General features: G+C 36.1%; 8 protein-coding genes across 8 annotated transcripts; 6 read left to right on the forward strand and 2 right to left on the reverse strand.

Moving 5' to 3' along the window:
• Positions 1-9: 9 nt before the first annotated feature.
• EV154DRAFT_495338 (uncharacterized protein) lies at positions 10-1,342 on the forward strand (the record flags this gene model as incomplete). Its single annotated transcript, XM_051600023.1, has 6 exons — positions 10-392; positions 445-521; positions 602-620; positions 698-822; positions 897-1,007; positions 1,080-1,342. Coding segments are annotated over 6 exons (899 nt in total), but the record flags the coding sequence as incomplete, so codon positions are not given.
• A 400-nt stretch (positions 1,343-1,742) lies between these two features.
• Positions 1,743-2,706, forward strand: EV154DRAFT_8480 (uncharacterized protein). Its single transcript, XM_051607804.1, has one exon. It carries the CDS (start codon positions 1,886-1,888, stop codon positions 2,384-2,386), a length of 501 nt encoding a protein of 166 aa, XP_051461982.1. The 5' UTR covers positions 1,743-1,885; the 3' UTR covers positions 2,387-2,706.
• On the forward strand, positions 2,551-4,555 carry EV154DRAFT_8470 (uncharacterized protein). The gene has a single exon (XM_051607803.1). The coding sequence runs from the start codon at positions 2,714-2,716 to the stop codon at positions 4,511-4,513; it is 1,800 nt and encodes a 599-aa protein (XP_051461983.1). The 5' UTR covers positions 2,551-2,713; the 3' UTR covers positions 4,514-4,555.
• Positions 4,556-6,725: 2,170 nt separating this feature from the next.
• On the forward strand, positions 6,726-8,625 carry EV154DRAFT_599164 (uncharacterized protein; the record flags this gene model as incomplete). Its single annotated transcript, XM_051607095.1, has 2 exons — positions 6,726-6,747; positions 6,794-8,625. Exon 2 carries the CDS (start codon positions 6,820-6,822, stop codon positions 8,623-8,625), a length of 1,806 nt encoding a protein of 601 aa, XP_051461984.1. The 5' UTR covers positions 6,726-6,747; positions 6,794-6,819.
• A 61-nt stretch (positions 8,626-8,686) lies between these two features.
• Positions 8,687-10,639, reverse strand: EV154DRAFT_495342 (uncharacterized protein). Its single transcript, XM_051600024.1, has one exon. The coding sequence runs from the start codon at positions 10,629-10,631 to the stop codon at positions 8,844-8,846; it is 1,788 nt and encodes a 595-aa protein (XP_051461985.1). The 5' UTR covers positions 10,632-10,639; the 3' UTR covers positions 8,687-8,843.
• Positions 10,640-11,371: 732 nt separating this feature from the next.
• Positions 11,372-12,385, reverse strand: EV154DRAFT_495344 (uncharacterized protein). Its single transcript, XM_051600025.1, has one exon. The coding sequence runs from the start codon at positions 12,318-12,320 to the stop codon at positions 11,418-11,420; it is 903 nt and encodes a 300-aa protein (XP_051461986.1). The 5' UTR covers positions 12,321-12,385; the 3' UTR covers positions 11,372-11,417.
• A 1,342-nt stretch (positions 12,386-13,727) lies between these two features.
• Positions 13,728-16,840, forward strand: EV154DRAFT_541963 (armadillo-type protein). Its single transcript, XM_051604497.1, has 13 exons — positions 13,728-13,879; positions 13,945-14,120; positions 14,172-14,256; positions 14,334-14,455; positions 14,513-14,625; positions 14,689-14,832; positions 14,898-15,064; positions 15,195-15,260; positions 15,318-15,408; positions 15,540-16,054; positions 16,171-16,302; positions 16,375-16,569; positions 16,646-16,840. The coding sequence occupies exons 1-13, from the start codon at positions 13,745-13,747 to the stop codon at positions 16,754-16,756; spliced, it is 2,052 nt and encodes a 683-aa protein (XP_051461987.1). The 5' UTR covers positions 13,728-13,744; the 3' UTR covers positions 16,757-16,840.
• A 790-nt stretch (positions 16,841-17,630) lies between these two features.
• EV154DRAFT_436523 (major facilitator superfamily domain-containing protein) lies at positions 17,631-19,452 on the forward strand. Its single transcript, XM_051596823.1, has 3 exons — positions 17,631-17,931; positions 18,003-18,227; positions 18,286-19,452. Exons 1-3 carry the CDS (start codon positions 17,738-17,740, stop codon positions 19,271-19,273), a joined length of 1,407 nt encoding a protein of 468 aa, XP_051461988.1. The 5' UTR covers positions 17,631-17,737; the 3' UTR covers positions 19,274-19,452.
• The last annotated feature ends 273 nt before the right edge of the window (positions 19,453-19,725 follow it).

A 19,725-nucleotide genomic window follows, 5' to 3' on the forward strand; every position in this document is an offset into this window, starting at 1 on the left:
TTCTGTACATTATGGCTTCTTCTTCTCCACATCGAACAAGACGTTCACCTTCACCTCATCGTTCTTCCAGAAGACGCTCACCTTCACCTCATCGTTCTTCCAGAAGACGCTCACCTTCGCCTCATCGGTCCTCAAGAAGACGTTCACCTTCACCTCGTCGATCCTCTAAAAGATCACCTTCGCCAACACGTAAAAGACGTCATGCATCTCGATCGGTAAGTAGAGAAAGATCGCATACGAAAAGTCGACGTCGCTCAAGGAGTTCTTCTCAAAGCCATAAAAGCCGTCGACGATCCCCATCCTCTTCCTCATCCTCTAGTTCTGAAGACGACAGAAGAAAGCGAAGAGAGCATAAGAAGCATAAGAAGGAAAAAAAGCACAAGAAATCCAAGGTAACCGACATGATTTGTCCATCTCTGCTGTAAACTAACAAAGAGAGAATAGAAAAAGTCCAAGAAATCAAGTAAATTATCAGCCGTAGGCGATCAATGGGGAAAATATGGAATTATTCATGATGCAGAGTAAAAGTTTTTGAATAGTGTGAATTTTTTGCATAAATTTTTTTTTAATTTTTTTTTTTTTTTTTCTAACTCTATTTTAGTATCTTTTCAAAGGAAGCAGTAAGTTCGTAAAATAAAATAAAAAAAAAGGGGTTAGCTTGAAAGGAAAAGATGCTGAAAACCAAATTCTTTTACAGGAATTCCAAGCTTGGTTAATCGAAGTCAAGAATGCCAATGTAGAAATCCTTAGTAATATTAAACGAAAAGAAATGTTTTCGGATTTCATGGAGGATTACAATACCGCTACCATGCCTCATGAAAAGTACTTCCCCTAAAAAAAAAAATAATGAATACACGCGTGGAAGGGTTTGACTCAATTATTTTTCGTACCTGTAGGTTTTATAGTCTTCATAAATGGGAAAGACGTCAAGAAGCATTAAGAATGGGCGAAAAACCCATGATCTCGGGTGAAGCTTTTGATTTTAGAAACGATGAAGAAAAATTAAGGTAAAACTCTCATCTATCTCAAAAAAAAAAAAGGGGGGGACGAACTAGAAGTATTCATCATTTTACCTATAGAATGCAACATCGTCAAGCAGCAAGAGCAGTAGCATCCCGTCAACCTACATTACAATTATCCCAGGATCAAATCAAGGAACTCGTAAGAGTCAACAGAGAACGTGTGGAAGCAGACAGAATGCGTAAAATGGGTTTAAAACCAAAAGAAAGTATGGGTGTCAGATACGAAGAGGAAGAACAATAAATTTAGTTGTGGATCTATTTCTTTTGTTATTTATTGGAATAAAAAAAAAAACAGTTTCTTTTTATCGACTTTAAAAAAACGGCAAGGTGGTATACATCGGCAATAAAAACGGGCATTGGAGATCTCATTTGGGCTTTGATAGCTGAGGTAATATTACGTATTGGGATACGGTGCTGTAACCATAGAAACATTGAAACTGTTATGTCATTGGCTAGTATCCCTGAATCAAGTGACAGCGATATGTGTATGTTTGTTACACCGCCACACAAAGCTACCATCTTTACCATTCAAAGAGCCGTTTTTCTTTTTTTTTGGGGGGGGGGGAGGAGAGTCAAATAAACTAGTCTTGTGGAACCATAATTATTTGAATGCTTGACTGGTATCACTAAATACATTAATTCGAGAAGATGAGCGAGCACCAGACTTGACTTTTAAAATAATAAGCGGAGTATGCAAAAACTTCTTCGGCACCTTTTCATTTTAACAAAAGGTTCCAACCATTAAACTTCCGTAAAGCAATCACACATTCGTTCCTGTTTTATTTGCTTCTTACTAAAAAATAGGATCTACAGTCAAAGTGGGTTGTGCCGCTGTCATAAAAATAATTTTGTATAAAAAACAGATGTGGGCGTTTTTGTTCGTTTACCCCTCATTGTATGTCGCTTTAATAATGACTCGATTGTGCGAATCCATACCACTGTCTGTTGTATCTGAAATCTCAAGTATAATACTGATGTGTGTACTGTACCCTGATTTCACTCCCACCTTCTCAAAGCACAATGTGGCGTGGAACTTAATTCCTCCGCCCCTAAAAAAGGCGAAAGTCCTCATGGGATTCGTTCATGGTTTGGGAGTTTGGGGTTTGGATTTAAAGAAAAGTGCTTTTTCTCAGGGTAATACGTGGTCCTTTTTTTTTTTTTCAAAGATGATAAAACGAGTCATTTTTAAAACACTTTGGGTCCAGCTTGGTAGTCAAGCTTGGTTTAATGTTTCGTCTCTCATGTTCACACTGATTTTTGGGATCTGTTCTGAATTCCCACCTTCTTGTAGCAGCTGTTCTATGAGTACCAATGTTCTTTGGGAAACTAATAGAAACAAATCTTTTATTCTCGGTTTAAAATAAACATCCTATTATCATACATCAGTCTTTGGATCTATTACAGCTACAGATTATTATTATAAGTTTTGATTTCATATTTTGAAGAGTATCAATAAATCACCAATAAACTAACTTGATCAAAATAGAGTATGATAGGGGCAGCGTTTCAATAACTCGCACTTCCAGATGAGTGGATGTAATCTGTCTGTAAACTCAAAATTTGATTCTCCTTATAATGCAAATTGGTAAACGGGCTTAGCAAAACTATATGCATGTATTTATGCACGACTGTGATCAGTGGCTCCTCAAAAACCAAACAAACACTTTTTCTTTTAATTACAAAACATCTAAATGGGTACTTTCAAATCTTTACCTCATGAAATCTTGGAAAATATTCTGTCTTATGCTGAAGACCATGTAAAGAAGAGCCAACGGATGGCTGTAAATAGGAATTGGTACAATATATATTTATCGCTCGTTTACACTGCCCCCATCATCGATTTGGACTCTAAACCCTCCAAATTTTATGGCATTACGGACTCCCCGTTTCGTCCAGGGAAATACATAACGTCCATTACTTTTCGATCTTTGAAAGCAGAGGCAGGATACACCACAGATATTACCCAAAGCAAACTCTATCGCTTAATGATGCATACACCCTACGTTAAAGAAGTCAAATTTAGTACAATCAACGATGTGAAAGCGCAAGGCTGGGAATATTTTTATAATGTACTCAAAATGGCAAACACCTGGAAATTACGTTGCTTGCCAGACGATTGGGATTCATACTATCTAGGCGAGACATTATGCTACTCGATTTATTTAAAATGTGCGCAGCATCTAAAGAATTCGGTTAGTTCTCTATACTTGATTGGTACAAAAATGCCAACGAAAATGTTGCCCAGTTATTTAAATATGTTTACCGCATTGAGATCTTTGGAAATCACTGGATGTTTGCTTAAAAACGTATATGATTTGGATATGCTGCTTCAACTCGTCCCTCTTCTGGAAGAACTCACGGTGAGTTTCGAAGAGACAAGCTTCAGTTCAGATCATGACAACGGTGGAATAATCCTGACTAGAGAGTATCCGAGTATAAAGACACTTGATTTCCGTTCCTTTGTCTTCCAAACAGATCAGCAAGCATGCATATTTTACACTAATTTCACAGGCCTTCAAAATCTAAGCATTGGAGGCATTCAAAACGAGCTCACAATAAAACCAGAAACGGCAAAGAAGTTTTTCACAATGCTTTTGAGACTTTCGGATTACTATTTTGTGCTTCGTGGAACTTTTATGGGCAAGTTTGATTTCATCAACGACAACAGTCCACAAGAGACGCACGCTTCCATACATAATCATGGCCATATGACCGACGCGGTCGGTATCCAAAAATCGAAAGACTTCCCAGATGGGGTGATAAATTATGATTTTACAGAGGATCGTGCTGTTGCTACGCATTTTTTGTTAAGATTGGGTCCGGATATACAGCGAATCCGATTCGAACGTGTGGAGGATGAAAATATTCAATACTATCTGGAGGTTATTTTCAGTTACCAGCACAAAAACCTACACACTATTGTTTTCAATAAGCTCACGTTCAGGTATCTTACCCAGGATAACTTTGTCTTTACAAGTGGCATCCAAACTATATTGTTTCATTACTGCAGATTTTCCATATATGCTATGAAAGTGTTATCATTGCACTTTACAAATTTAAAGGTAGTTAGTTTTAAAGGTACCGATTCCGATGAAACTTTCGATCATAGCTGGAATAATATAATCTTGCCAAATACTGATATTCAACAACTCTCGGTATCATGTGGTGTATCCATACATGACATGATTTACAACATTTATCCCGAAAGATGGGATCCACGGATACTTCCTTTAATTTCAATCACATTGACAGATGAAGGTGTTACAAGATACTATTATACAAGAGATGAAGGGATACCAGAAATTGTGGAAACAACAGGAACACATTTTGAACTAGTCGCAAAAGCGACGTTACGTTTTGATGCTTACGCTAAAATTGTAAATATTCACGTTAAATCTATCCGAAAACTTACGTTAGAATTGAATAATGATCCATCAAACGATATTATAATGGTTTTCGAACCTTTAAAAAAGATTTTAACAGTATTTTGATAATTGAATTAAACATCTTTTGTTTTAGTACTTATATCTATACGTATGAAAAGTATTCAATGTTTTCTAAAGAAAAAGTTAACCCCCCCCCCGTTGTGTGATAATTGATGAACACAGCCATTTGAGAAAAAAAAAAGTTAAATCATGTTCACTTGTGCGTTTCATGCCTAGCTTTGCTTACATTTAATATAATAATAAGTGGTATTTAATTGCATTATTCAAATACAGCGTTGAAGGCTTTTTGGATGTCAAAATATCATTTGAATATCTTTTGATCAGTCACTGCTTAATTTTAACGAAAGTATCTGGATCGATTTAACGGAGATCTTTATGACTTTAAAAAAGGCTCTAGTCGGGACGATTTTTGCGAGTAATTGAAATTGTGTTTCTGATGTCTCGACGACCACGGGATTTTCTTCGTCTCTCGTATAATAATATCTTGTAAAACCCTCTCCTTTCAATGTGATTGAAACTAAAAGAAAAGTGCGTCGATTTCTATCATCTCATAACCATCATTGTGTCATCTTAATTCATTCATATTTTCTTTAGCAGTGCCACTAAATGTAAGGTGATACGATATACAGAGAGTGTAGATATCAGTTAAGGTCATAATAACACTGACCCAAGGATAATCAAAATATTTATCAAAACGACAGACTGCAAACTGGATCGTATCCAGCTTTTTAAAGCGAGCTTATAGCACTTGAAAAGATCACTTAAAGAATTCACAGCCAATTAACGTTGTTATACTTTGGATGTAACCTGCATAACTTCTTTTTTCGAAGCACCCATAAATGTTTGTTACTGTGTTCAAAAAGAAAACGAAAAAATGCTGATAAGTTGGCGAGTCGTGTATTTACGTTTTAACGTCTGTTTTGGATTTATACTAATAACATTATTATGCATGATTCTAAAGAACTTTGCGCCGTGTTAATTTATACAAGCACCACTACGTCAGACTATTTGTTGTATTTATTTAATATAAACAAACGGCTTCTATTTTTAGCGGGAGGCTAGAAAACAGTTTTATATTTTGGACATGCTAAATGTGTGTATAACCACGCAGAGCAATTATCTTTTATGGGAAATACCCCTTACCATTCAATAAGTCATGTTGAGGGGGGAGCCAAATAATCAACTCATGCAATATCAGCGATTCGTTAAATGTTTGGGTGGTATCATCATTTACATTAATTTGAGAAGATGATCGGGCACAGGACTTGAATTTTAAAATAATGAGCGGAATATGCAAAAACGTCTTTGGTACCTTATTATTTTAACAAAAGGTTCCAACCATAACGCTCCCGTAAATCAATCACTTATCCATTCGTTTTTGATTTTGTTTCTTACAAAAAATAGGCTAAAGCAAAGGATCTACAGTCAAAGTGGTTTGTATCGTAGTTATAGAAATAATTTTGTATAAAAAACGGCTGTGAGTGTTTTTGTCTGTTTACCTCTCATTGTGAACCCCTTTAGTAATGATTCGATTGTGCGGGTACGTAGCACTGCCTGTTATATCTGAAATCTCAATTATGATACTAATGTGTGTGCTGTACACTGATTCCAACTCCACCTTCTTAAACGACTGTGATGTACCCTTGCACCTACACAGCGTGCCGCCCCTAAAAAAGATGAAAGTCCTTATGGGATTCGTTCATGCTTTGGGAGTTTGGGGTTTGGGTTCAAAGAAAAGTACTCTTTATCGGGGTAATGGGTGGTCCTTTTTTTCAAAGGTGATAAAACGAGTCATTTTTAAAACATTTTGGGTCTAGCTTGGTAGTCAAGCTTTGTTTAATGTTTCGTCTCTCATGTTCACACTGATTTTTGGGACCTGTTCTGGATTTCCACCTTCTTGTAATATCTGATCTATGAGTACCAATGTTTTTTTGGGAAACTAATAGAAACAAATCTTTTATTTTTCGGTTTAAAATAAACATCATATTATCATACATCAGTCTTTGGATCTATTACAGCTACAGATTATTATTATAAGTTTTGATTTCATATTTTGAAGAGTATCAATAAATCACCAATAAACTAACTTGATCAAAATAGAGTATGATAGGGGCAGCGTTTCAATAACTCGCACTTCCAGATGAGTGGATGTAATTTGTCTGTAAACTCAAAATTTGATTCTCCTTATAATGCAAATTGGTAAACGGGCTTAGCAAAACTATATTCATGTATTTATGCACGGCTGTGATCAGTGGCACCTCAAAAACCAAACAAACACTTTATTTTATAAGCTACTCGTCAAATCGTTGTAAAGTTATTTTAATCTTTTCTTTTAATTACAAAACATCTAAATGGGTACTTTCAAATCTTTACCTAATGAAGTCTTGGAAATTATTTTGTCTTATGCTGGAGAACATATAAATAAGAGTCAAAGGATGGCTGTAAATAGGAATTGGTACAATATATATTTATCACTCGTCTACACTGCCCCCGTCATTGATTTGGACTCTGAACCCTTCGAATTTTATGATATCACGGAATCCCCGTTTCATCCAGGGCAGTACACAACGTCCATTACTTTTCGATCTTTTAGCGCAGAGCCAGAATGCACCCAAAGCAAGCTTTATCGTTTAATGATGCATACGCCCCACGTTAAGGAAGTCAAATTCGACAAGATTAAAAAAGTTAAAGCGCAAGGCTGGGAGTATTTTTATAAAGTGCTCAAAACTGCAAACGCCTGGAAATTGCATTGCTTACCAGATGATTGGAAATTAAAATCTTTGAATGGTAACACGGCCGACAGGACATTGATTTATTCGACTTACTTGAAATGTGCGCAATATTTGAAGCATTCAATTAATTCTCTCCGTTTAATGAAGCAAATGATGCCAACGAATATGGATCTCAGTTTTTTAAATGTATTAACCGCGTTGCAATCCTTAAATATCACTAAGGGTTTTCTTGAAAGCGTATACGACCTGGATCTTTTGCTTCAACACGTCCCCATGCTGGAGGAGCTCGAGGTGGATTTTAAAAAGACAAGCTTCATTTCAGATCATGACAACGGTGAAATAATCCTGACTAGAGAGTATCCGAGTATAAAGAAGCTTAGTTTTTATTCCTTTGTCTTTCAAACAGACCAGCAAGCATGCATATTCTATACAAATTTCACAGGCCTTAAAAAACTACACATTGAAGGCATTCAAAATGAGCTCACACTAAAACCAGAAACAGCAAAGAAGTTTTTCAAAATGCTTTTGTCACTTTTGGATTACAATTTTGGGCTTCGTGGAACTTTTATTGGCAGGTTTGATTTCATCAATAACAACAGTCCACAAGAAACGCACGCTTCCGTATATAATCATAAAAAGAATACTGATGCGGTCGATATCCAAAAATCAGAAGACTTTCCCGATGGGATGATAAATTATTATTTTACAGATGATCGTGCTGTTGCTACGCATGTTTTGCCAAGATTGGGTCCGGATATACAGCTAATCAAACTCAATAATGTGGATGATAAAAATATTCAATACTATCTGGAAGTTATTTTCAGTAACAAGCACAAAAACCTGCACACTATTGTTTTCTATAGTCTCGCGTTCGGGCAATTTTCCAAGGCTGATTTACTCTTCACAAGTGGCATCCAAACTATAGTGTTTCGTTTTTGTGAACTTTCCACATATGCTTTGAAAGAGTTATCATTGAACTTTACAAATTTAAAGATCGTTAATTTTGAACATTCTGAATCCCATGAATCTTTTGAAAATTGGTGGAAAAATATAATCCTGCCAAACACAGATATTCAACAACTCTCGGTAACATGTACTACACCCCAATATTACCTCCTTCGATACGTTCCTCCCGAAATTCGGGATCCACCGATACTTGCTTTCGTTTCAATCACATTGACAGATGAAGGTGTTACAAGATACTATTATACAAGAGGTGAAAGGATACCCGAGATTGTGGAAACAACAGAAAAACATTTTAATCAGATCGCAAGAAGAGATTTACGCGGTTTTATTGATATTACTGCAATTGTAATTATCCACGTCAAATCGATCCGAGAACTTACCTTAAAATTGAATAATGATCCATCAAGCGATATTGTAATGGTTTTTAAACCTTTAAAAAAGCTTTTAACAGTATTTTAGTAATTAAATTAAACATCTTTGTTATACTCATATGTACGCATAAAAATTATTTAATGTTTTCCACAGAAAAAGTTAACCCTCCCCCCCGTTGTGTGATAATTGATGAACACAGGCATTCGAGAGATAAAAACTTAAAAACAAGTTCACTTGTGTGTTTCACGTCTAGTTTTTCACACATTTAATATAATTCATGGTGTTTAATTAAGGCTATTTGGATGTTAGAATATCATTTCAATATCGTTTGATCGGTTGCTGTTTAATTTTAACGAAAGCTTTTGGATCGACCTAACGGAGATATTTATAATTTTAAAAAAGTCTTTTTCCGGGACCATTTCTGCGAGCAATTGAAATTGTGTTTCTGATGTTTCCACGGCCACGGGTTTGTCTTCGCCTCTAGTATAATAGTATCTTGTAATGCCTTCATCTGTCAATGTGATTGAAACCAGAGGAAAAGTGTGTGGGTTTTCCATCATACCATTGTTAAGATTGCGCCATCTTAATTCATTCAAATTATCTACAAAAGTGACACAGAATGGAAGGTTATATGATATACAGAGAGTATGAATATCCGTCGATGGCATGGTAACATTTATCCAAGAATATTTGAAGTAGCAGCTTTTAAAATGGACCGTGTCCAACTGTGTAAAGCCAGCAGATAACACTTTGAGAAATTTTTCAGAGAATTCGCAGTCATAAAATGTTAAACTTTGGATGTAGCTTGTATACAATAAATCCGCTTCGGTAAGCCGATGCAAATCGAGTCCTTGGCATACAATAGCATTAATGGTTATGCATTGGGTACTAAAAAGACGCTCCAAAAGATGTTCTGTATAACCATTTTCTAAACAAACAAGCTGAATTTTCTGCACATGCGGGCCCAAGCGTGACAGAATATGTATTGCAGTGGAATAGTCATATTTTACCATTGCCTCGGGAATACGTTCTGTTTTACTGATAATTATAGCATTTCTATCTTCACCACTCTTATCATGGACAAACGCATGCATGTCTTGTCGGCAGTTTTCATTAATAAAATCCGATATGACAATGGCATATTTATTGAAGCGTATGTGATAAGTTGAAAGTGATGCGAGCATTATAAAAAAATCCTCAGTTGTTTCCGGTTTTAGATTGAGTTTATTTTGAGCACATGTAATTTGTAGTTTTCGAAGTCCAGTAAAGTTGTTATGGAATATACATACTTGATTATCTGTCTGAAACACGTAGTCATGAAAAGTAAGTACTTTCATATTGGGATACACTTCATTCAATATTGGTCTGTCGCTGGGATGATCAGAATCGAATCTTGTGTTTGAAAAATCGACATTGAGCTCTTCCAGTTGAGGACTGTATTGAAGTATGATATCCAAATCGTTTACATTCTTCAAAAAACCTCGAGTGATATGCAAAGATGATAATGCGACAAGTTCATGTAAAAAGCTGACACCAAAATTCGTTGGCATATATTTTTCAATCAAGCGCGTTGAGACAAGTGAACGTTTCAGATGCTGGGCACATTTTAGATAAATGGAATACACTGCAGTAACGTCAATTCGTTTATTTACATTAAACAAATCCCAATCATCCTGCAAACGGTGTAATTTCCAAACATTTGCCGTTTTTAGCACTTTATAAAAATACGCCCAGTCTTTCTCCTTAATTTTTTCAATAAAATCGAATTTGACTTCTTCAACATTGGGAGTATACATCATGAAGCGATAAAGATTGCTTTGGGTAACATCATTGTTGTGCTCCGTCTCTGCTTCGAAAGATGAAAGATTGACTGAGGTAGTCCATTGCCCTGGAAAAAAAGGAGAGTTCATAATACTATTGTATTTAGAGCGCTTACAGCCCAAACTAATGGATGGTGCCTTGAAAACGACAGACAAATGCATAGTATACCAATGCCTATTGACAGACATCATTCGACGTTTTTTAACATGATCTCCAGCATATAAAAAAATGATATCCCATATTTCACGGGGTAAATACGCGAAAGCAGCCATAGATGTTGGTTAATTGAAAAGAAAAGGATAAAAAGAAGGGCTAATGTAACTTTATAATGAATCGGCGAGGCATTTGTTTACGTTTAATGTTTGTTTGGGATTTTTACCGATAACCTGATCGTGCATAAATACAAGAATCGTTACGCCGCTGGTTTTTTTTAATATGCAATATAAACAAATGGCTTCCGTTTTCTGAAAGTCGGTAACTGGAAACTAACTGTTTTTAATTATCTCAGACAAATGATTAGTTTGTTTTAAAGATATAGTTACATAAAAAAAAAAGTTCGACATAAAAATCATGTTCAGTAAGTTAGACCGGACTATAGAACGTTTCACAAAGAAAAATAATTACAATCTCTTCAAGTTGTATGAGTAATACCACCCCGTCAGCCTACTGCTCGTAGAAGAGACCTCGAAGACGGCCCTTGTTGTAATTATAAATATCGAAGTTAAATCGATCCGAAAACTTACATTAGAATTAAATAATGATCAAAAGATATATTAATATGATTTTCGAACCTTTAAAAAAGTTTTTAACAGTTTTTTAGTAGTTCAATTAAATACCTTTAGTTATACTCATACAAACTTATGAACATTTTTAAATGTTTGCCAAAAAAAAGGCAACCCCCGGTTGCGTGATAATTTATAAAGACAGGCATTCGAGAGAAAAAAACATAAAAACACCATCACTTCTGCGTTTCATGTCTAGATGAGCTTACATTTAATTTATTAATGAGTGGTATATAATTACATTATTCAAATACAGCGTTGAAGGATTTTTGGATGTCAAAAAATCATTTGAATATCTTTTGATCGGTCACTGCTTAATTTTAACGAAAGTATCTGGATCGATTTAACGGAGATCTTTATGACTTTAAAAAAGGCTCTAGTCGGGACCATTTTTGCGAGTAAATGAAATTGTGTTTCTGATGTCTCCACGACCACGGGATTTTCTTCGTCTCTTGTATAATAATATCTTGTAATACCTTCTTCTGTCAATGTGATTGAAACCAAAGGAAAAGTGCGTGGATTTTCTATCATCTCATAACCATCATTGTGCCATCTTAATTCATTCATATTTTCTCTAGCCGTGGCACTAAATGGAACATGATACGATATACAGAGAGTGTGGATATCAGTCAATGGCATAATAATATTGACCCAAGGATAATCAAAATATTTATCAAAACGACAGCCTTTGAAATGAACGGTGTCTAACTTTGTAAAGCGAGTTGATAGTACTTGGAGGGATTGTCGAGAAAATTTACAGTCATGAAACGTTATGCTTGGGATGTAACTTGTATAAAATAAATTAGCCTTGGTAAACTTCTTGAATTTGAGTCCATGGAATACAAGAGCGTTTATGTTTCTGTGTTGGGTACTAAAAAGTGCCTCTAAAATATCCTGAATGATTTCTTTTTCTAAATACACAAGCTCAAATTGCTGCACATACGGGCCCAAGCGTGACAGAATATGTCTTGCAGTAGAATAGTCGGGATGAAATTCATATTTCACCATTGTCTTAAGAATAAGTTTTGTTTTGCAGATGGTGATGGTATCTTCATTTACATAACTCTTACCGTGGACAAACGCGTGTATTTCTTGTCGACAACTTTCGTTTATAAAGTCCGATATGTCAATGGCATTTCCGCTAAAGCGAATGTGAAAATTTAAAAGTGATGCGAGCATTATAAAAAAGTTCTCAGCTGTTTCCGGCTTCAGACAGAGTTTGTTTTGAGCACATGTAATTTGTAGTTTTCGAAGTCCAGTAAAATTGTTATGAAATATGCATACTTGATTATCTGTCTGAAACACATAGTCATGCAAAGTAAGTACTTTTATACTGGGATACACTCCATTTAATATTGCTCTGCCGTTGGGATGATCAGAATCGAATCTAGTGTTTGAAAAATTTACATCAAGTTCTTCCAACTGAGGACTGTGCTGAAGTATGATGTCCAAATCGTTTACATGTTTTAAAAAACCTCGAGGTATATATAAATAGGACAATGCGACAAAATCATGTAAAATGCTGACACCCATATCCATCGGGATATATTTTTCAATCAGGCGTATCGAGGCAAGTGAACGTTGCAGATGCTGTGCACATTTTAGATAAATGGAATACACTACAGGAAGGTTTATATGTGGATATACACGACACGAGTCCCAATCATCTTGCAAATAGCGTAATTTCCAGACATCCGCCGTTTTTAGCACTTTGTAAAAAAACGCCCAATCTCCCTCATCGAGGGTTTCAATAAAATCGAATTTGACCTCTTCAACATGGGGCGTACACATCATTAAGCGATAAAGATTGCTCTGGGTAACATTAGTGATGTGCTCCGTCTCTGCCTTGAAAAACTGGATATTGGTGTACTTCCTCTCTGACTTGAAGGATAGAAAAGTGATGGAGGCAGTCCACTGCCCTGGACGAAATGGAGAGTTTAAAATACTATGGTATTTAGAACGAACACTACCCAAACAGATGGAGAGTGCCTTATAGACGATAGACAAATACAAGTTATACCAATGTTTATTAACAAACATCACTCGACCCATTCTAATATATTCTTCGGCATAAAAAAATATAAGTTCCCATATTTCAATGGGTAAATACTCGAAAGCCACCATAAATGTTTGTTACTTAAAAAGAAGAAGAAAAGGGCTAATGTAACTTTATCATGAGTTGAGGAGAATTTTATTTACGTTTTAATGTTTGTTATGGATTTCTACTGATAACATGATTGTGCATGAGTTTAAATAACTTTGTGCCTTACTTATGCATACAAACAGCAATGAAATTGGAAAATTGTCCTCTTGTTACAAATTAAAAAAGGATATGCTCATAAAGATACGCCAGGTGTTATGGGAAATAAATAGAATACCAGATCATTCGTTAACTACAAGTCCAAAATGAAAAGCTTTCGCGTCTTCATGTTGCCCGGCAAAAGTTCATACAAAAAAAAAAAAAAAAAAAAAAATGTTGCCTGGCAAAAGGTACAAATGCAAATCGATTGTTGACAGTCACTTTGACACATTTTTTAGAAGAAAAAAAAAAAAAAAAAAAAAAAGTCTAATTTTTTTAACTTTCTAGATCTACAATCTAAACCATGGGTAAACAAGTCAGAAAAACCTATAAGCCTCGCCCCAATGTTCTCGGCAAAAAACCCGAAGCTGGTGTCATTGAGGGTGTTGATCAACAAATTGTACTTCAACCTGATGAAGTGCTTCCTGTAGTCCAAAAGGTAAAGCTCACCCTGCCCCCCCCCTTTTTTTTTGTAACTTGCTTTTTTTGACATGAGTATGATAGTTATCTTCTCCCGATGCCACTGAGAGAGGTTGGGCTGCTGCCTGTGTTTCCAACTTAATTTTAGCAAACCACGACAATCTCAAGTTGTTGTTGCCTAAAGGTGTAGTAGGTCTTTTGATCAAGTTATTGAGTGACGATGTTCATGAGGTTGTTGAGGAGGCATTGGGTACCTTGAGGTAAAACCATTATTTGGAATGCAAAGAAAAAGAGTTTAACAGTTTTGATAGAAACATGTGTTCCGTTGATCCCGAAGTCTGTAGAGAGTACTTTTCAAAGGATATTTTAACTCCTTTAAGTGTTATGCTTCCTCAAGTAAGATCACGGTTGTCCTAATCGGGCCCTGTCATTTTTTTTTTAAAAAAATATTAAGCGCATTTTTCTGTTTGTAGATTTCTCAAGTCATTGACTCTGTTCTCAAAGATACACCCTTTGTCGATACTGTGGATCAAGATAAAAGATCTGCTATTTGGGATGTTGCCGAGAATTTTATTTACATCATTTGGAGTTTATGGTGAGTGGGCTGGTGGTTAATATAATGTAATTGTGTACTTAAAAATTATGTGTATAGTGAAGCATCTGACAAGTACATCAAAGCTATCAACCGTCTCAATATTGTTACATTTTTGATTTCATTTTTGTCGGCTGCTGATCAATGCCCTACCCGTGTCGTCGTTGCTGCTGGTAAAAAAAAGCTGATTTAAATTCAAATATAAAAGTCAAGGTTACTAATGAAATTCAAAACAGGTCAATGTTTGACTACATTAACTGATGATAACAAGGATATTTACATTGAATTCCAAAGTCATCCCGAATATATCCAAATGCTTCTCAACATCCTCACCAAATTCGATGGTGCTGACAAACTTCTTGTACGTGTATTGGCTTGTGGTATGTATGATATAATAATGGGTTATACAAGATTGTAAGGTCACTGATTGTATTCCCTTATATAGCTATTTTAATGAATGTGAGAGAGGTTGTTCATTTGTCTGGATCATGGGACGATGAGCGTGACGCTCTTGGTGAACTCAATAAGACTGTTCTGCCTATTTTGATCTCCTCTTTGGATTTTGATATTCAAGATGCCTCTGAACAAGTGAAGCAAACAATTGAAAGTGGTGTAAGTACCAAGGGACATTCGATAAGACAGAGATCGCAGATAAGGGGGGCGGGCGCTCTCTTTTTTCGAATAAAGCTGCGTGTTTTACGTTAAGTCATGGAATGGATTACTGATTTATTTGTTTTCTTAGAATGTAACCAAGGAAGACTCCGCCGACATGACACCTAAACCTCAACAACCACTCACAAAGGGAGATGTAAAGTATTTACCCTTTTTTATAAAACAATGAATGTCGATACTTATATTGCTTTAGATCTATATTCAATCTGTTGAAGAGCGTTTAACAACTTTACAATTATCATTGGAATTATTAGCTGATATTTGCTTGCAAGACGATACTGAAGGTAATATAGAATATTGTATGATAAGCATAACACAGCATCATTTTTTTGATCTCACGCTTTGTGGAAGGTGGTGTTCTTATCATACATGATACGATTGTTTAGACCCTGACTAACTTTAATGAAATTAGAAGATGGTTTTGAGGATGCTGGTGAGGATATGGAAGAAGATCAAGATGCTGAAGACATGACTGAGAACTTGAATGCGGACAATGTGGATGAATATCTTCGTGAAGCCGAAAGCCTCGGAGATAACACTTCTGCCGCCGTGGATGAAGCTGTGGTTCGATCCAACCCAGTCCTCAGCAACTTTACACAAAGAATTTTCCCTCGATTACTTCAGCTTGCAACACCGACCAGTGTGTCCTTCCCTGAAAATGCTGCTTTAGCACCTGGTGTGACACAAGGTCTGACCCTTACCCATCAACGTGCTTTGGAATGTCTCAACAATTTCTTATTGGCCATGAATGAAGTTCCCTCTAAATTTTGGTTCAGAGAACATATCGCCGACGCAAAGAAAACCTGGGGTTGGTTGTTCCAAACCGCCATCGCCATTGGTAACGCCCCCGCTTCCGAGGATCGTGACGCCATTATTGAGGCCATTATTAGTTGTCTTTGGTCTCTTGGTCGTGGTCTCGGTAACAACATCGTAAGTTATATTAAAAGAAGGGTACTTTATTATATAATGAAATATTCACACACAGCTTTCTTTCTTTTTCTTTTTCTTTTTCTTTTTTTTTTTTTTTTTTTTTTTTTTGCCTGTAGCCTTTGGAGCCCAACCATGTACCTGCATTGTGTGGAGCCTACAGAGCCACAGCAAACGAATCTATGCAAGTGAAGATTGTTGGGTGTTTAGGACCTATTGCTGTTAGACAAGGTGATATTAACACTAATAAGGTAACGTGTTACACGATTTCTCAGCTTTTTCCTAAAAATAAATTGTGTTTGTGCTAAACAACTTTATTATAGGCTATTGGTATTTTTATCATGGAGGTATTAGGTAACATCGGCTCTCAAAAGACTGGACCGGAAGTCGCTGTTGAAGCCTTAAACTTGGTATTCGATGTCTATAGCGATTGTAACTTTGATTATGATGCACCTGTTTATGTTCAGGGTAAATTCAATAACCAATTGAAGCAAATTTTACCAGCATTCAGAGCCATGGTAAGATATAAAAAAAAATTGATCTTGACCTTTGTTTTGATTGGTTCCAACTAAATGTGTTTTTTTTTATTTAAAGGTTAAAGCCACGGATCGACGAAAGAATTTCGATTTAAGAAATAGATGCGATGAAGCATTAATGAATTTGGTTGCCTTTATCAAGTACAAGGCCTCTGAAAAGAGATCATAAAAAAAGAGGAGGATCTATACACACACACATATTATGCATTTAGAATAAAAATAAATAGAGTTTATAAAAAAATAATCGAACAACAAAAGTATCTTTAAAATCATTGTCTCTTTTTAGATTGAGATAGAAATTAGGTCAGCGACTTTTCTGATCCATAAGAGAAAAAAAAAAGTCAGCAAGAGGGTCAATATTAATCACAATGGCACTTTCAGGGTTCAGCAGGGTTGAGTAAAAAAGGAAGAGGAAACACAAGATCAGAAGAGTAATATGTCGCATGATCTCGTTTCTACCTTGCCGCGTGTTGAGCAAGTATAATAATTTGTCTGTTTAGAAAACAAGCTGAGAAAAAAAAAAGAGAGAGATTACACGAATACCAAAATAAGCATTACTCTTCTGTTATTATATAAACCTTTTTCTAATGTTTTTTTTTGTATTCCAAGATTCCAAGTTTATGAAGCCATAGATAATGTAATAAAGTTATGAGATAGGCAAAATTAGAGCACAAAAATAATAATGTCAGGGTATGGCAAGTACCGATAGGATAATCAATCAAACAAGGGACCCTCTTCGTAGGAGCAAGTTCTTTTTTTAATTCGTGGTTGTACGTGGTGAACCCTAACGTAATCATGCTATTGTACTCCACAACACTGGGCGAGATCCTACCTTTGGGAAAAAAAAAATTCATTTGTACTTGCTTCCAGATTAAAATTGTGGTACAACTGAGAAACATTGGGTACCAATACTCGACCTCTGTCTTACTAACCATATAGACCCTGGATAACCTGATCCTCTAATGGTGCAACCTTACCCTTTTCGAAGTTATTATTTGGAAAACCCTTTTTTTTTAAATTTTTTCCTATATATACGAGCTATTGTTTTTCCCAACTGTTATCTTTTTTTTTTCCTTACCAATCTTTTCATTCATACTTTTCTTCTTTTCCTTAATACAAATCCTTACATCTTCATTTAAATTTATCAACAATGGGTCTCTTTCGCTATAATAGCCCAGTTTTCCAGATCTTCATTGTCGGTATGATCTGTTTCTGTTGTCCTGGTATGTTCAACGCCCTCAGTGGTCTCGGTGCCGCTGGTCAAGCCGACACCAAATCTGCCACCGATGGAGGTACCGCCTTGTCTATCACTTTCACAATTTGTTCATTGATTGGTGCCCCTGTGTAAGAACAGTAAAAAAAAAATTTGCATGTCATGCCAACATAAACTAATTTTAATTTCTATTGCATAATAGTTACAATATTTTCGGTCACCGTATTCTTATTCCTGCTGCTCTTACCTACGCTCTCTATGTTGGTTCTTTCCTCTCTAAGTCTGGTGCTTTCACCATTGCTGCTGGTGCCATTCTTGGTATTGGTGCTGGTTTCTTATGGACCGCCCAAGCTGGTATCATGATGTCCTATCCTGGTGAACAAGATAAGGGTAAAGCTTTCTCTCTTTTCTGGATGATTTTCAATTTGTAAGTATAAATTTGTGATACGTATCCAAAACGGAGTAATTAATCGTGTAATTAATAGGGGTGCTACCCTCGGTGCTGCTATTCCTCTCGGTAACGAATGGAACTCTGGTACCAAGGCTGAAGTCAAGATCTCCACTTATATTGCTTTCATTGTCATTATGGGTTTCGGTGCCTTATTGACTCTTGCTCTTCTTCCTGCTAACAAGGTTATTCGTTCTGACGGTACTCAAGTTTCCCTCCACAAGTTCTCTAACTGGAAGCGTGAAGCTATTGAAGTCTTGAAGCTTTTCAAGGACTGGAAGATGCTTGTGTTGGTTCCTCTCTTCATTGGTTCCAACTGGTTCTATACTTATCAATTCAATATCTATAACTCACCTTACTTCATGAGTATCCGTGCTCGTGCTCTTAACAACTTGTTATATTGGTTGTTCCAAATTGTTGGTGCTGGTTGCTTCGGTTGGTTCATGGATTATGCCAAGCTTGGTTCTCGTAAGAAACGTGCCATTTATGGTAACACTATCACTCTTATCATTATTGTTGCTCTTTGGGCTGGTGCCTTTGTTATCCAAAAGACTTTTACTCGTGAGTCTAAGAGCCCTGAAACTGAAATTGACGTTTTTGACAAGAGATACCCCGGTTTGGTTGTTGAATATGCTCTCTTTGGTTTAATTGATGCTGTCTATCAAGGTTTCATTTATTGGTTGCTCGGTACAATGACCAACGATACTGAACGTGCTGCCAGATATGGTGGTTTCTATAAGGCTGTCCAAAATGCCTCTAACGCTGTTGCTAACCAACTTGAATCTAACAAGGTTTCTTACATGACTCAACTTATTATCACTGTTGTTCTTAACGTTGTTGGTCTTCTTCTTTCATACATTGTCTCTTTCACTGTTCCTGACGTCACTGTTGAGACTGTTGACAACCTTCAAATTGGTCTTGCCGTTGGTACTATGGTTGGTGGTCAAATCGAGAACTTGGATGACATTCAAGAAGGTTCTGTTCATGAGAAGGAAGCTTCTCTTCGTGAAAAGGCCGAAGTTTAAATTACCCCTCCACAATAATCTAATCCAGGCATTACAACTTGATGTTGCCTTGCCCATATAATCTCCCTTTTTATCTCTACTCTTTATAATAATAATCATAATTCCCCACCCTCAAAGTCAATAAAAATACTTATAAAAATCGATTGGTGATCAATCACACACACATTTTTTTTTTTTTTCATAAAACAATTCCCATTTTTGGATGAAAAAAAAAATCAGGGATGTGTAAACCCTGATTTGACACAAAAAAGAAAATTATTTCCAAGTCGTGACACCATCCATTTTTTCCCATATTGTAGTCATTTCACGTTCTGCTTGCCCCAAACCTTAAATCCTTTGCAAGACTATCAGGGGGAAAAAAAAATAGTTTGATCCATGGAAAAAGATATTCCACGGATCACAGTGCCCTAGATTGGATGGCCGCGCAAAAATACCCACACACACATGGTCGC

The sequence above is a fragment of the Mucor mucedo genome (genome assembly GCF_025094135.1).
Source record: "Mucor mucedo strain NRRL 3635 chromosome Unknown EV154scaffold_10, whole genome shotgun sequence".
Classification (NCBI taxonomy): domain Eukaryota; kingdom Fungi; phylum Mucoromycota; class Mucoromycetes; order Mucorales; family Mucoraceae; genus Mucor; species Mucor mucedo.